This window comes from Hippoglossus hippoglossus, chromosome 24 (assembly GCF_009819705.1).
Source record: "Hippoglossus hippoglossus isolate fHipHip1 chromosome 24, fHipHip1.pri, whole genome shotgun sequence".
NCBI lineage: Eukaryota > Metazoa > Chordata > Actinopteri > Pleuronectiformes > Pleuronectidae > Hippoglossus > Hippoglossus hippoglossus.
The window spans coordinates 3,034,069-3,049,276 of record NC_047174.1 but is presented as its reverse complement, the minus strand read 5'-3'; the positions used below and the strand labels follow the sequence as shown (position 1 = coordinate 3,049,276).

Genomic DNA, 15,208 nt, shown 5'->3' with positions numbered 1-15,208 from the left:
ACCTTTCAGTATTGGATGTCTCGCCCCCCCCCCCCCCCCCCCCCCCCCCCCCCAAGCCCCGGAATTTCATATTGATAAATTAATCTTCAGCATTGATCCGGACTCCTTAGCTATGCATTTAAATTATACCAAAGGAGCATAAAAGTGAAGAGTTTACAGGTCAAGTAGGAGCTGATGTTGAGAGTCTGATTGAACACAAGGTCGGGGGAGCTGATGTACGGCGGAATTATTGTCCTTTAAAAAAATATCCTTTAGTCTGTTGTTCCGTTTTGTAATCGACTGGACGTCGTCAAACTTTATCCCGTCAGTGTCAGTTAATCGTGCAGACGTGTAGAACACATTTATTTAAGTATATTTTAAAGATCCCAGTGATTTTCAGCCTTTTTTTAATCAAATTAAATGTTTGAGAAGAAGCAGGTAGCTGCCCACGTGATGGCTCTGCAGATACCCTGACTTCCAATTGACTTTTCAAAGCAGAAACATGTGGGTCTATCTAAAGACAGAGCGGGGGTCTCCCCTCGAAGTAGCAGGAGTCATGGCGGATATAAAGAGAGAGGGGATGGGTGGACGGAGAGCGACAAAGATAAGGTTCAGACCATTGAACTGCCACTGATCTCAGTGGGATCTAATCTGGGTCTGGAGGCAGAGAAGCATTGACACCAGCCGGAGGGTGGAGGTGTGTGGAGGTGTGTGGGGGTGTGTGGGGGTGGGCTGTTACTCACACAGGTGCAGACAAACACAACGAGCTCAGCCAATATGAAGGGTTTCTGCAGCCACTTGCACGGTGGCGGTGGTTTTCTAAAGAAAGATGAGAAGCTGTGACTCCGAACACCGTCCTGACTGAACTAATCATCTTCCTGCTGATTGAAACACGTTTTCTGCGAAGACTTCTCACTTGAAGCAGCGATTCACTTCTCTATCAAATCATTTGAGGAAGTGCGTGAAGTGCGTTAAAATGTATTTTGATGTTACGTTTAATTTCTTGATGAATTTGCACTCAGCCTCCAGCGGCTCATTAAACTGGAGGCTGACACAAACCCTGCAGATATTTGTGTTGTTGCCTCTGAACATATTAATTTGACCCATCGGGTTGTAAATTCAATCCACTTTCTTCCAGATAGTGAATCCAAGTTAAATGTCAGTGCTGTGACAGCGTAGTTAACACAGGACTCCGTTTACATTACATGAAATGCTTATTAGAGGGGAGATGCACTGAGGCTAAAGTCCTCTGCAGCCGCCGCAGGTTCGATTCCGGCTTGTGGCTGCGTGTCTTTCCTCTCTCCCCCCCCCCCCCCCCTTTTCACAAGCAATGAATGTAACAAGATCTGGATGCTCTGGAATGACCAGCAGGCGACGACTCCGTTGTTTCCCTGTTTTTTCAGATGTTTGTTTGAAACTTTGGCTGAACTCTGCCTCTGTTCAGCCAAGATCTGTCTTTTGTTGCTTTTCCACGAAAACAGTTAAATAATTCACACTTTAATCACAAATCAATATCATCAGCAGCCTCTTTAGGCTAATGGACCAGGCTCTGCTACACTTTCTGCCGGGCGCTGTATTGATAAAGACTCACACAAAACCCATTAAGTCCGCTCATTGACTGATTGACACACAGCAGGGGAGTAAATAAATACTTTTTCCTTTCTTCTGTAACAACTCTACAACTTTAAAAATGCTTATTGAAGTAAAAACCTTCTTCGGCTGCTGGAACTGGTTCTAACAGAGAAACGTCAGATTATGATTCCATAACTCGTGCTACATTTAGTGAGTTATAGTTGTGTTGATAAGTTATTGGCAGTTATATAATTCATCTGTCTCTGTGTCTCTCCCTCTCCAGACGATGAGCAGTCGATTCTTCCCTCACGACGTCATCGTCACGGATGCTGTTCTCAGCCTGGACGAAGACTCGGTCCTCTCAACCAATGAGGTGAGTCACGGTGAGCAGCCACGACTCAAACACCAACTGGAGAACTGAGGCTTTACTCACAAGGTGAGACGACCTCACGTCCGACACCAGAGGCTGCGAAAAGGCCACAATTACAAGTTTAATTAGTATCTAAATAATTCAAATTACTCACAAAACAACTGAAGTATAGTATAAACTGAAAAGGTCACATTTCTACATCCAAATATTGAGAAGAAAACTTAATTTGATCGTACTGCACTCGATGATTTTACCTAATTCTAGGGTTTATTATTGTGATGGGTGGTGATGCTCAAATTTCTGTCAGATGTTAAGTGTTTTTATTCTTTTCTGACCGTTTTCATGTGTTTTTACTTGTTTTTTATTTGTGAAGCACTTCGTAACTTCATTTTGACAGTTGCTGTAGTTTTTATTATAGAAAGTTAGCCCAAGTTGTAAAGTATGATCCAACATTTGGCTGCCTGGCTCATAAACAAGAAACAAGACAGACGTTACTGTTTTATTGTTCATATTTCAAACAAATTTGAACATTTTACTTAAATTTGAAAAAAGTACATTGATCCTCATGGAATGTCCGAACGAAATGCACTTTAAACTTTAAACTCTGTCACAGAATGTGGAGTCAAGGGACCTTAAATCTTCTGCAGAACTCCAGCAGGTGAAAACAGTTTTTCTAACCAGCTGCAGCCTGCGATGGTTTATTTCAGCCAGTGGCCAAAGGTGGAGACGTCTTAACACAGTATTGATTCCTGCTGAAATGAGGCAGTCAGTCCACGCAGTCATGAAAACCACTCATTACTAATGAATCGTCTCGTTCTGCTGAACAGTTCAACGGCTGCTGAACTTAAAGAGCTGCGACACAGGCTTTATATTCAGAATGCATCAGGTGAATGAAAGCTGGTGTTAATTCAATTAGTGTGTGTGTGGTGTTGGGATCATATTCACTTTATTCAATGTGAAGGAAAGGAGAGGAAAAGGTAAATGGTTTGTATTTATATAGAACTCAAATCGCTTTGAGGGAGATAAAGAAGAGATAAAGCAAAGTGAGTAGAAAGAAAGAAAGAAAAGGAGAAATGGAAAATAGGTAGAAGAGTTCGAGAAAAACTCAACATCAGAAGAAGTGGAAGAGATCGGAGAAGGAAAAGCAGGGGATGGAAAAACAAATAAAAATAACATGTTTTAAAGTTGATTAAAAGCCCAAAAAGTATATAAACCAACTCGTTCGTAAGTATTTATAAAGCAGGTCGTCCACTATCCAGAAAGTCGGTGGTTCGATTCCTGGCTCCTCCATTCTGGGTGCCTAAGTGTCCTTTAGCAAGACGCTGAATCCGAAATGGCCCCTGACGTCTGTGCTGTAATTTAGATTATGTCACTTACTCGTATTTAAAAGTTCTGCAGAGGAAGTAAATATATTTCTACTTATGGTGTCGTCGAGGGTTTGTTCAAGCAATATTCGGAGCAGTTTTTGGGTTTAAAATAGTCTATATATCGCTGTTAATATTTTAATATCTATTCTCATAACATCACTTTCACTTATTGTATTTTCTTGCCGTATGAATGACTCCTTATCGTCCCAACCCAGACACTTAAATACTGCAGAATAAAGTCTCAACGCTCTGTTCCCTGTGTATTTAAACGGCGCCGCTCGTCTGTGACTCTAAGTTCCAGCTCCTGCTTCTGAAGTCAGAACGAGCAGCCGCCTCGTGCGAGTAAAACACATGATCCATAATGGATCGTGGGGCCCAATGAGCCCGAGAGATCCAATATATCCTTAAACTCTGAGATGTTTTATCGATCGGGGCGAGTCAATGTTCACCTTTCCTACGCTAATGGGATCACAATTACACTTTATGGCGGCACAATTTGTGGCACGGCAATAACAGCGAATTTCTCCACATAAACTTTTATGGGCACACGACTATTTTTTTTTTTAAAGAAGATGTCAGAGGGAGAGGAATCATAAAAAAAAGCGCATGTGGAGTGAATCTTTGCCGCGCTCGCCGTGCCGTCGCTCTAATTGCCCTTTTAACGTGGCGGAGGGGATTTATCGAAAGGGGGATGAAACGTGTCAAGTGAGGGAGACAGAATATGCAAGACGGGACAGAATGCTTTTATCAGGAGGTTTGGGTATTGTAACACCTCAGAGGAAGGGACGGCTGTGCCCATTTCATAATTGCATTGTTTCGGCTCATTAAATGTATGGTTATTCCGTGAAGAGAGATTAGAGGAGAGAATACGAGTGGATAAAAAACCTGACGAAGCTTTTGTCTGTGATTGGGCGGCCAAGCGTGCGGCTCCATTATGCCCTTTGGAAGACATTTGCAATGTGGTGGCTCTGGAAATCGCTCTGCAACAGCTTTGGCAGAATTGTGATCCTCTTCTCATTTTCAAGGGATCACTATGTAGCCGCTGAGCCCTTTTCCAAAAGCCATTATCGCTTTAATCAGCGTGCAGGGTTTTTCAATATGGACTTAAACCATCTGTTAAAGTGATCATGGATTCATAGGGAAAGATTATCTAGATCACCTGCCCACATTATTTTAATGTACAGTCGACATTTTACAGTAATTTAAACCACTGGGTCTTAATATCCCACATATTTTACAAGAGATAAAGTTTTGTCTGTGACAGTTAAAGTAGTTATTCATTGACAATATTAGATATTAAAGCCAACAGGTCCCTGAACACTTTGGCGGTTGTGGAGAGAAACTCTCTTTTTTACAGGAGACAACCATCGGCCTCGACCGGTCGGAGTGAGCGGAGGAAAATGGTAGAGAGGGGAGAGGTGGGTGAGGAAGAGGGGAGAGAAGAGACCGAGGGACGGGTGGTAGAGAATGAAGAGTATATACATCATGGTCTGTGTTTATTCCCAGAGCTTCGAACGAGCATTTAAACTCTCTATATAGCAGCTAGAAGACAATGTGGAAGGATTTCCTGTATCTAAATGTGTAATTTCATTAATGTTTTTATGGACTTTAGGAATGTTTAATCAGAAAAGGGGACAAAGAGGAAGTTGGGGGATGAAAAAGGTTTAAATACTCATGATTAGCAACACAGTGGGAGGTGTTTCTGTACAGTTGATTCACTTTAACCTTCACAGTCAAGTAGATGAGACCTAAATTCTAAATACCGATCATGAATATTCATGGCACGAGCAGAATGTTGCACGTTGTTTGTATTTGGTTCGACCTGTTTGGAGCTCTGAGGCGTGGAAGTGGACCGAGGCAGTTAAATCCCAACACTCGTATTTCAGCCGCTCATAAAAGGAGCCGCAGCGATCAATGAAAGAAACTCAGGGGAGAGTTGTCACCAGATCATTTTTGGGGGGTTTGACAGGTTGACGGGACAGACTTTTTCTTTTTAAGTGCGACAGAACTGAGAGAACACTTTAAGAACCGGGCGAAACAGTGCACCGCCGAGAGCAGCCGCTGAAAGGAGCTATAATTCAGGAGATGCTGCACTACAGCCTTGCAGTAGCCGCTTGTAGCTTCACTGCAGGACCTCGCACCTCGGCTGGTTGGCTGCGATCACACTGCGACACCACGGCAGAACAGAAATCAGTTTTTGAAAACACTTATCAGCCTGAAAGCAGATGGGAGTCGACAGTGAGAGCGGCGCAGCGGCTTCTCTTCACGGGGAGCAGAAATGAAAAGACACATTGAAATACAACTTTTCACAACACGTCTGAAAAGACCACAGGGAGGATCCAGGCTCTAAAATATGATGCAGCTCCTTTTCATCTCATATCAGTGGACGTGTTAAACCCAAATGTCAGAAGAGATTTGTCACAGATCCATGTGCTGGATTGACCCGATGCTCCTCGGATCAATTCTGGCCTCGATGACTCTGTTGGTATGTGTCACACACGACAGAAACTCTACTCAAGTAAAAGTACTGTTACTCAAAGGAACTTTCACTCAAGTAGAAGTGTAAAAGTACTGTAAAAGTACACAGTAAGTCAGGGGGGATGTGGTAAAATGTAAGGTGGTGATAATATACTGTGTTTTTCATCACTGGGTGTATATGTATTGGTGAGAGTGTGATCATTTTGGAGGATGGAGTGTGTGGTGAAATATACAGAGATGTGCTACTGTTATTTAGCTGAACTCCACTTATATAAAAGGACTGAATAAAAGAAACATCTGGATATAAAGGCAGGTATCCATATACTTTATATAGCAATATTTACCTAAATATATCAAACAGCTGTTACCATTTACCCCAAATATTTGCAAAATGACGATGAGCAAAGAGACAGGATCCGGTGTGACTGGTATATAAATACATACAAACAGATGCATCATGAAAAACATCTGTATTTGCTCAACGTGGTGTTGACGTACATTTTCGTGGACTTACTCTGAGTTGTTCCGACAACACGTGAATTCTCTGTAAGTCCCGTTGCTCTGCTGGTTCGATCTCACTGTGAAATACAACCAGTCCACTCGCTGATGGCGTAGGGGTCACAGCGGAGGGACCAGTTTTTCAGCGCTGCTCACATGGCTGACTCTCGTGGGTCATGCTTTAACCTCAGGTGTGTTTGATTTTTGGCTCCTGCCGTGGTCACCGGGTGGAGCCTTGAATCAGTGAATATTTAAGGTGGATGCAACCTTTTTGTGAACCTCTGCTGAGGTAATGCTACAACTTAAACCACGGCTGCATAATGACACCGTGCTATTGACCCCCGGCCCTGCTTCCTCCTTCACCCTAAAGTAACAGCTTCACATGAATCCTGCTCTCACAATTAAACCTGATCCTGAACTAACTGTAACTCTAGAAGCCGAAAGCAGCTTCTGCACCGTGTGAAGCTCAGTTTCTGTTCCCACAGGTGGTGTGAAGCTCCGATTTAGAAACGAGCGCACACGCACACTTTTAATCTTTTAATCTCTGAAGGCAAAAATTATATTTGCATGATATCATTAATCCCTTCAACTCAGCTGGAGACATCTGACACATCTTACATGCAGTGTAAACACGTGTACCCTCACACACACACACACAGACACACAGACAGACAGACACACACACACACACACACACACACACACACACACACACACACACACAGACACACACACGTCCGTTCATCAGGGGCTCCACTGAGAATGGCAGCTCCAACCTTTCTCCCGGCTTAGTGCTGCCACTTTACAGTAATTGCTCGTGCGATTCATGACAGGAGCCACGAGGTATCGCCAGAGAACATCCACTTTGGACCCTCCCCTCCCACAATCCTCCTTCTACCTCCACTATTCTGGTAATTAATTTCCTCCCTCGGCTCCTGAGTATGTGTGTGTGTGTGTGTGTGTGTGTGTGTGTGTGTGTGTGTGTGTGTGTGTGTGTGTGTGTGTGTGTGTGTGTGTGTGTGTGTGTGTATAAATTACCAAGCATTTCAGTGTGCGCTAATCCCCGTTCTCTGGTGTGTCTGCCCGTAAGTCTCGCTTGTGTTTTTGAATTCAAAAGAGGATATTTCTCAGGTAGCCTCGGCTTCCTCAAGGTCACAGGGACCATCAAGACAGACAGCGCCACGTGAAAGTGAGGAGCCTGAGAGGGAAACAAGAGAGACATGGTCCATGTCTCTGCTAGAGAAAGATGTGCAGCTGCAGAGGGGACGTCCTCTTATATGTTAGAGAATCATACACTTGTGATTCAGGTATGACAGAGTTAGAGATCTGTAAAAAACATTATTTTCAGTAGATGAGACTAAAGTAAAGAGATTTGAATCATCACACTGTGTCTGTGATTCTTCAGAGAATTAGCAACTCATCATTTCAGAGGGATGTCTTCTACATACCCACGAGTGTTTGGAAGATTCAGGATCATTCAACGCTGCAGTGACGTGGTTTCACCCTCTTTGTCTTTTCACCTCATCGGTTAACTTCTGTGAAATCTCAGATAAAACCTAATGAACCTTGACGTAACTCGTCCTGCAGCCGTTTTACAGTAAAAGATATAATCTGCCATTTTCACAGAAATACTTTCATACTAAATTCGATTCTAAGAACAGTTGTTTGTCGTTGAACCTTTAAAGAAACCCCCGATAGATTAAAGGTGAAAATGCTTTGCTCTGGTTTACAAAGGCTCAGAAGGCTGGTGGTTAATGGAGGTCTGCTCCGTTCAAGGTTTTTAAACGTTATATTTCAAGAGAAGCTGTTTATGTAGATAATTAAACAATATGTGTTTTGATGGGGACTTTTCATGTGGAAGGAAGATGGTGAGATTTTTTAAAATCCTATTTGAAATGTCTCCTTGTTTGGCTGTGAGGAGGCAGAGAGGACGTAGTTCGGAAGGTTAAATGTCATTTGAAAGCAACTCTGAATGTTTATCTGTTTACCTTTATATTCTGAATACGTCTCTGTATATTTTCAATAAAGTAGCTCTATCACCTATTTTCTGCTTTTTCCAAGCAAACCACCTCCTCCTTTTATCCAATTTCTCTCTTGATCTTGTTCTTATTTTCAGTTTGCCTCCTCTTCTCTCCTCCGCCTTCCTTCTTTTTACCTCCCTGCTCCCCCAGGTGGATTTTGCCTTTATCGTGTGGCAAAGTTTTCCGGAGCGTATCGTGGGTTATCCGGCGAGGAGCCACTACTGGGACGGCTCCAGGTCCCGCTGGGGCTACACCTCCAAGTGGACCAACGACTACTCCATGGTCCTCACAGGAGCAGCTTTCTTCCACCGGTAAATTGCTTTTAATATTTAATATTTAACTTTAATTTAGCAATCGTTTAATTTATTATAAACCCTGTCACCTCTCCCCCGTGCCCTCGTTACCTATAGATGACACGAAATATCTGCCTTCTAGGAAACTAACCTCTAAGAAATCCTTATACCTCCTCATACAGACCCCGTTAAAACTCCGTAGAACAGGAAATGAGATACGATCGTACTCCACGTCTCTACTAGCTCATAAAATGATTGTCGAAAAACACAAAGCCAGACCTGAAAGAGAGGGGAAAAAACAGAAAAAGTATGAAGCAGAGCGGTAAATTGAAGGAAGAGAAGTGGGATTTGAAGCGTCCTGTCATGCAGATAAACAGCTCTCTCATTGTTCTATTGTTAGGATGCTCAGTGCAACTCTTTAGTCCTTTTGTTATTGAGAATCTCAAATGGCAACGCGAGGCAGAGATAGAATAATGGTGTGTGTGTGTGTGTGTGTGTGTGTGTGTGTGTGTGTGTGTGTGGGAGAGGGACGGCAGGCGTTGGCAGGGAGGTAACAGAGTTGACGGTAATCTGGTGCTGCCATGTTGCTGAGAGTGCATCTTCCATTCAGAACACTGGAGAATGGAAGTGCAGCTTTTTAAAAACTGGATATACACAAATATCCTCGTATATATATATATATCTATCTATGTATCCGTCAGATATTACCACTACCTGTTCACCCACCACGTCCCGGCCAGCCTGCTGACCATGGTGGACCGCATGGCGAACTGCGAGGACATCCTGATGAACTTCCTGGTGTCGGCCGTCACCAAGCAGCCGCCGATCAAAGTCACGCAGAAGAAGCAGTACAAGGAAACCATGATGTCGCAGGTGAGGCTCGTGGTTCGCCGTCTTCAAAAATCCTGCTTCTTCATGTTTATTTCACTCCTGAGAGAGTTTGACGATAGAGAGTGAAAAGGTTTCATGTTCTGGAGAAAGCAGATGAAGCGCCTGATTTATTTTCTTATAAATATAAAGGAAGTGTCTCCTTTTGTTCGACACCCGACCGTGGAGAAGCTTTAGGCTGCAGCCTCGACCTTCTCTTCGGGAGATTGTGTGTGTGTGTGTGTGTGTGTGTGTGTGTGTGTGGGTGTGTGTGGGTGTGTGTGGGTGTGTGTGCTTCTTGTGGCCTGCCCTATGTCAGGCTCTGATTGATGACCTGACCACAGGCAGTACGATGACGCTGCAGTATGGACTCAATGATTAATGTCTTAATTGTGAAGGCAGCATGGCAAACCAAGATTTACACGCTCCTTCCCTCGCTCTTTCTCGCTCTTTCTCTTTTTGTGTGTGTGTCTTTTTCCTGCTCCCTCCCTCACTCTCACCTCTGATTTGTTGCTTTGCTGCAAGCTACAGCAGATACGAGGCATTTAACACAGAAACTGACATCTCGTAGGAAACTTTGACGAGTGAAATAAAGTTTTACAAAGCAGCAGAAGTCGTGTTTGCGGCTGTAACGGCTCCGAAACTGAGGCGGAAATCATGATACAAATGTCCACGAACGTTAAAACACATGTAAATCCCAATTTATCCATTTTTATTCCAGTGCAAGTGAAGGAAAACTACTTGTTTTGTAAATATAAAGGGGCACAGAGCTTCTGATTTAAGAGCTCAGAGGCTCGGAGGCTGAAGAAATACGGCCGGCTGAGTCAGTAGCTTCCATTAAATCAAAGCTTGAAACGTGCTTATATCATATCGCCGTCCATGATTTTACCTAAATCTCACTTTTACTGCTGTAGTAAGTGAAACAGCTTTAATTTGATTCTTTTTATTCTTTTATTTATTCTTTTACGACAGTTCGTTATTTGTTTTATGTTCATTTTTGTGTCTTACACTTAGAGAAGTGCTTTATAAAGAAGGTAACTGAATAATGAAACAAATATTTTACTTATATTTTACACAGGTTTCCTTATTTAAGCATTCATTTCCCATCTAAGAGCTTCTCGTTTCATTCAGTGTGTCGAACCGTTTCTTCGTAGTTTCATTATTCTGCCTGACCCCCCCTGTGCCCCCCCCCCCCCGCTGCCACCCTCCTGCAGCACACAGGATGAATCTGCTCCGACTCCACACCTCATGCTACATTTAACAAAGAGGTCTCCAGCCCTCCACCCTGCCCTCGCATGCCCCCCCTCACCAATTCATCTCCCAGCAGCCGCCCCGGGGCCTCAACCCTCATCTCCCCCCCCACCTATTGTGCATCTCAGGGAACCAGACGTGGACGCGGAGCAGCAGGAGATTGTAGTTTCCCAGCAGCTTCTCCAGAGCCTTGGAATGCTTCCACTGTTGAAACACCTGAGAGGAGCTCAGACCCATAGTTCTGTCAAAAACTTCACATATATCTTCTATTTGTATGTTTATTTGTGTTTGCCGCGTGTTACAAACGCCATCGCCCTCCCCCACCACTCGTTTGCTGTAAATCTTACGGAGGAGCTCCTGTTGTTTTCTGGCACTGGCTCCTTCACTGGGATCTTACTGGGGAACTGGCTGAAGAAATGGTCCACGGCCTCTCACTCAGACATTTGCCTTCACACCCAGCCCCAACATGTAGGTTCACTGAGTTCAGTGCATGTCTGACAGCAGCTTCAATGTGGCTCCCTCCAGACTTGGGAACAAGCTCATAACAATCCAGATGGATAAAGCTCTATATTTAGTATTCTCAGTTTTTTTATGTACTGGTCTAGTTTTACAAAAAATGACTTACTCTGGAGCTGCTGAAGCTAAATGTCAGTGAAACAAAGCTGTTGCTGTTTTGTGAAAATCCCACCGAGGACTCTCTGTCCTCCTGTTTCTGAAAAAGAGCTGAAACATGCGAGCTCTGCAGTTTGCCGTCAGTTGCAACCTGTTTTCCTCGACGTGTCCCGCGGCTCTGCAGAGTGAGACTGAGAAATGGGAGAAGCTGCACTCTCTAACAATATGTGAGCTGCTGTTTGTATGTTTTTCTGCCGCTCTGACTTTCTGTGCTGCTGTTTGCTGGAGCGACTCCTCGGGGGGGGGGGGGGGGGGGGACTCCCGCAGAGCGATGCAGCTGGTCAGGTTCGCCCGGCTCCGTCAGTACGATGGATTCTCTGAAGGATCGGCCTGTGAAAACAAACAGTGACAAATGGTTTCACTCTGAGCAACACTTCCTGTGTGTGTCCTGACAAGCTGTCCCCCCCCCCATCAGGAGCAGCTTCACCAGCTCGGACCATTAAACTGATGTCATCCCAGTGTGGCCATCTGTGGTAATGAGAATTACCTGACGTGTCACTGGCTGATGAGTGGGCGTGTGTCAGAGGCAATATGTCGGTAAATGAGTCGGTCGATCAAAACATCTGTTTTAGTTTGTTGCTACGATCAGAATTATTAATTTCAGAGGGATGAGCAGAGATGATTCAGTCGTTTATAATCAATACATCATTTATCAAGACTCATCTGTAGGAACTGAGCACAAGTTGGGTTCAGGTGTTTCTGCCCTGACCTCGTGTTTATCTGCTTTATGATCGAGATCCTTATTTCCAGTTTTCATTTATATTATGTCAACACTGTATGATGAACGGTTTTACCTTAAACTAGCAGCTGCAGTGAGTTTGAAGGTTAAAAGAGAGAGGATGGTCTCTTTCATTTCCATTCCTCACCTTGAACATGTGTTCGTCAACTCATTTCTATTTGTATGGCGCCTTATTACAACTTACATCACTGCAAGACACTTTGCAAAGTAAGGTAGCGTTTCAATATAATGGAGAAACCCAACAGTTCCCTCAACGAGCAAATGGGCGACTGGAGAGACAATAAACCTCCATTTTATCAGGAAGAAAACTCTAGAAACAGACTTTAAGTGTCAGATCCAGCAGGTTTCAGTTGTTAAAAAGACTTAGAAGAGTTCTAAACAGAGTTTGGTGGATTTGTTACAAAGCTGTGTTGCCTGTTTCCTCACTCGCTCTGAACCCTTCTCCCTCTCCGTGTTTTTCTCTGCTCCTCTAAACGCAGGGCTCCAAGGCGTCTCGCTGGGCCGACCCCGACCACTTCGCCCAGCGGCAGACCTGCATGAACGCCTTCAGCCACTGGCTGGGCTTCATGCCCCTGGTGCACTCCCAGATGAGGCTGGACCCCGTGCTGTTCAGGGACCAGGTTTCCATCCTGAGGAAGAAATACAGAGACATCGAGCGGCTGTGAGCGCACGAGGATACAAATCACTGACAGTCGGTTGACGTGTGTGTGTTCTCGTGTTGAATCTGAACAAACTCACACGTGCACTGGACATAAATGTGATGAGGCACCGACGTGAGCGGAACGCATTTAACTGTGCGTTTCTATGAAGAGAAAAAAAAAGGTGTGTGCGTGGTTTCCAGCCGTCTGTGACAATACACATAATTATGACTGCATGGATTCACATGCAACGAAGACCTTGAAGGCAGTCGTGACCACAGACAAGTACGTGTTGCATGGTTTGAAAAAGACAGGACCTGAAATATCATGTCATGTTTTAGTTTTTTTAAAAAGAGATGTTTATTGTGGATATTCACCTCAAGTCTATTGATGAAGGTTCAAGAGATTGAGAAGTTATAGGTTTTCTTCATGAAGTCAAATGAAGCACTGTTTGGGTTGTGTGTGTACAGTGAGGACGTTTTATGGACTGACGGGACAAAACTGTTGCTTCTGGGTCTGTCCCCCCAAAAACACCCAGAGACAACGTCCCGCTTGTATTCTACTGTAGATTCTCAGCAGAGGTTCCTGTCTGTATGAAGCAAATAAAAAATAAAATAATGTTATGTTATAAGAGACGAGGGCAGCGCTCGCCTGTTCCTTTCTTACTTCTCGACATCTTCTTCTGTCCTTTTTTCTGGGTGGATGATGAGGCCAGAAATGATATCACATGAGGTCACTATACAACTGTTTGGTCTTTTTCAAGGTGAAGGAAACATTTTTTATTTTTATTTAAACCTGCTGCTCACCAATGTTTTTACCAGTATCCACCAGTGTGAGTTGCTAATGCAGCGTTTAGGTCCTGATCCTGCGACGCACTGCAGAGACCAGAACAACGGAGCGGCCACGCGGTGATGGGTGAGTGCTGTTTGGTCGATGTTGCACCTTTTTAGGCCCCAGGAAGAAAATGGTGATTTGTTGAAGTTTCAGAGAATTTAAATGTCAAGAGCAAGAAAGGTTTAATATGAAAAAAAGAGGAAAATACATGTTATATCTCTACTTTCACCAGATTTCATTTATTCCACTTTCCTTTCACTTGGTATCACGTCGTTCACGATCATCTAAACTTCTGTGTTTGATCTGTGGCTCACACTAAAATGACGAGAACGCAGATGAGCGATCCATAACTTCCAGTTTGTGGTGAAGTGTTGACATCTCCAACACCTCAGCAGCCACAGCAGAGGTGCAACAGAACCAGTTCATCCCAATTTAGACCGTTGCTACTCTGAAGTCACACGTCAGCTGGAGAAGTTTGTGCGTTTCAGTCAACCATGATGTGTAGAAGCCATTAACATACTGTAAATTACACACACACACACATGTTTAACCCTTTCTCCCTCGCGGCTCCCTCATCCCGTCTGTCTCTCCTCATTCATCTTTCCCTTCATCTTGTCTTTCATTAATTTCCCCCCTCTCACCTTTCCTCTCCTCCCTCCTCTCAACGACAATTATTCGAATAACTTGATCCCACGTTCTGGTTTTCCCCCGGACGCCGTTATTTCATCTCACCTCCTCTCTCTTTTCTCTGCAGGTTTTCTCCCGCGTTTCCCTCTCGTCTCTCACAACCAATCACCCGGATCTCTTCATCCCGGATGTAAGTGTCTTCAAAGCAGGATCTACGGTCTCATAAGAATAAACACATGCAGGGATGTCGGATATTTTACACTCTGCCTGTTGAATTTCAGCACATGTACTGTTCGTTATCCAGATTCAGGAGCGACCTGTCAAAATAAAGTGATGCCTTTTAAAGCACGAGAGCAGAATGGTCCATTTTTTCCTCCCTGGTCACTTTCTTTTTCTACAATCTGGCAACTAGCAGAGCCAACAGATGATTTAGTGCGAGGTGCAATGGGTTTCATTTCAGTTTGCTTTAGGGAACGCACCTTTTGCTCCTGTGATGCATTATTATTATTGTGTGTATGTGTATGTGTGTGTGTGTGTGTTTGTGTGTCTTCCTGTGGTTGTGCGAACAGATTTTGGTTTGAAACTGTCGGAGAGTTTTTCCCTCTTCAGGTGTTTTCCTGTGTCACGAGGTCTTCAGGTCTCTGAAGTGTTTGTCCGAGCTTCTGTTCACAGGTCACACTCACACTCGTCAGCAGGATTAAGCAAAAAAGTACTTTACAGATTTCCACCAGAAATGGATGAAACACGGGGATGAGAAAGAACTCGTTTAATTTAGGATTTCTTGTTGCTAATATTGGGAGAGAGGATGTGGGTTTTTTCAAAATTTACCTCAATATCTCAGAGAATAATTCATGGATCTTGATGCAAAACTCAAACGTATAAAGAGGAAGATCCATTAAATGTAGTTTCATGAGGGGACTGTCTGTTCTGTCTCTCTCTCTCTCTCTCTCTCTCTCTCTCTCTCTCTCTCTCTCTCTCTCTCTCTCTCTGAGTCTAGTCTTC

The 15,208-nt window shown here is 43.9% G+C and overlaps 1 protein-coding gene across 1 annotated transcript in view; it reads left to right on the top strand.

Moving 5' to 3' along the window:
- The window catches only part of LOC117758031 (exostosin-1), a 162,108-nt gene extending 148,837 nt beyond the window's left edge, over positions 1 to 13,271 (top strand). Inside the window, exons 10-13 of the mRNA XM_034579352.1 lie at positions 1,835 to 1,924; positions 8,436 to 8,596; positions 9,280 to 9,451; positions 12,587 to 13,271. Coding sequence (XP_034435243.1) covers positions 1,835 to 1,924; positions 8,436 to 8,596; positions 9,280 to 9,451; positions 12,587 to 12,772 — 609 coding nt within the window. The 3' untranslated portion in view covers positions 12,773 to 13,271. The remainder of the gene's footprint in view (positions 1 to 1,834; positions 1,925 to 8,435; positions 8,597 to 9,279; positions 9,452 to 12,586) is intronic.
- Positions 13,272 to 15,208: the final 1,937 nt, after the last annotated feature.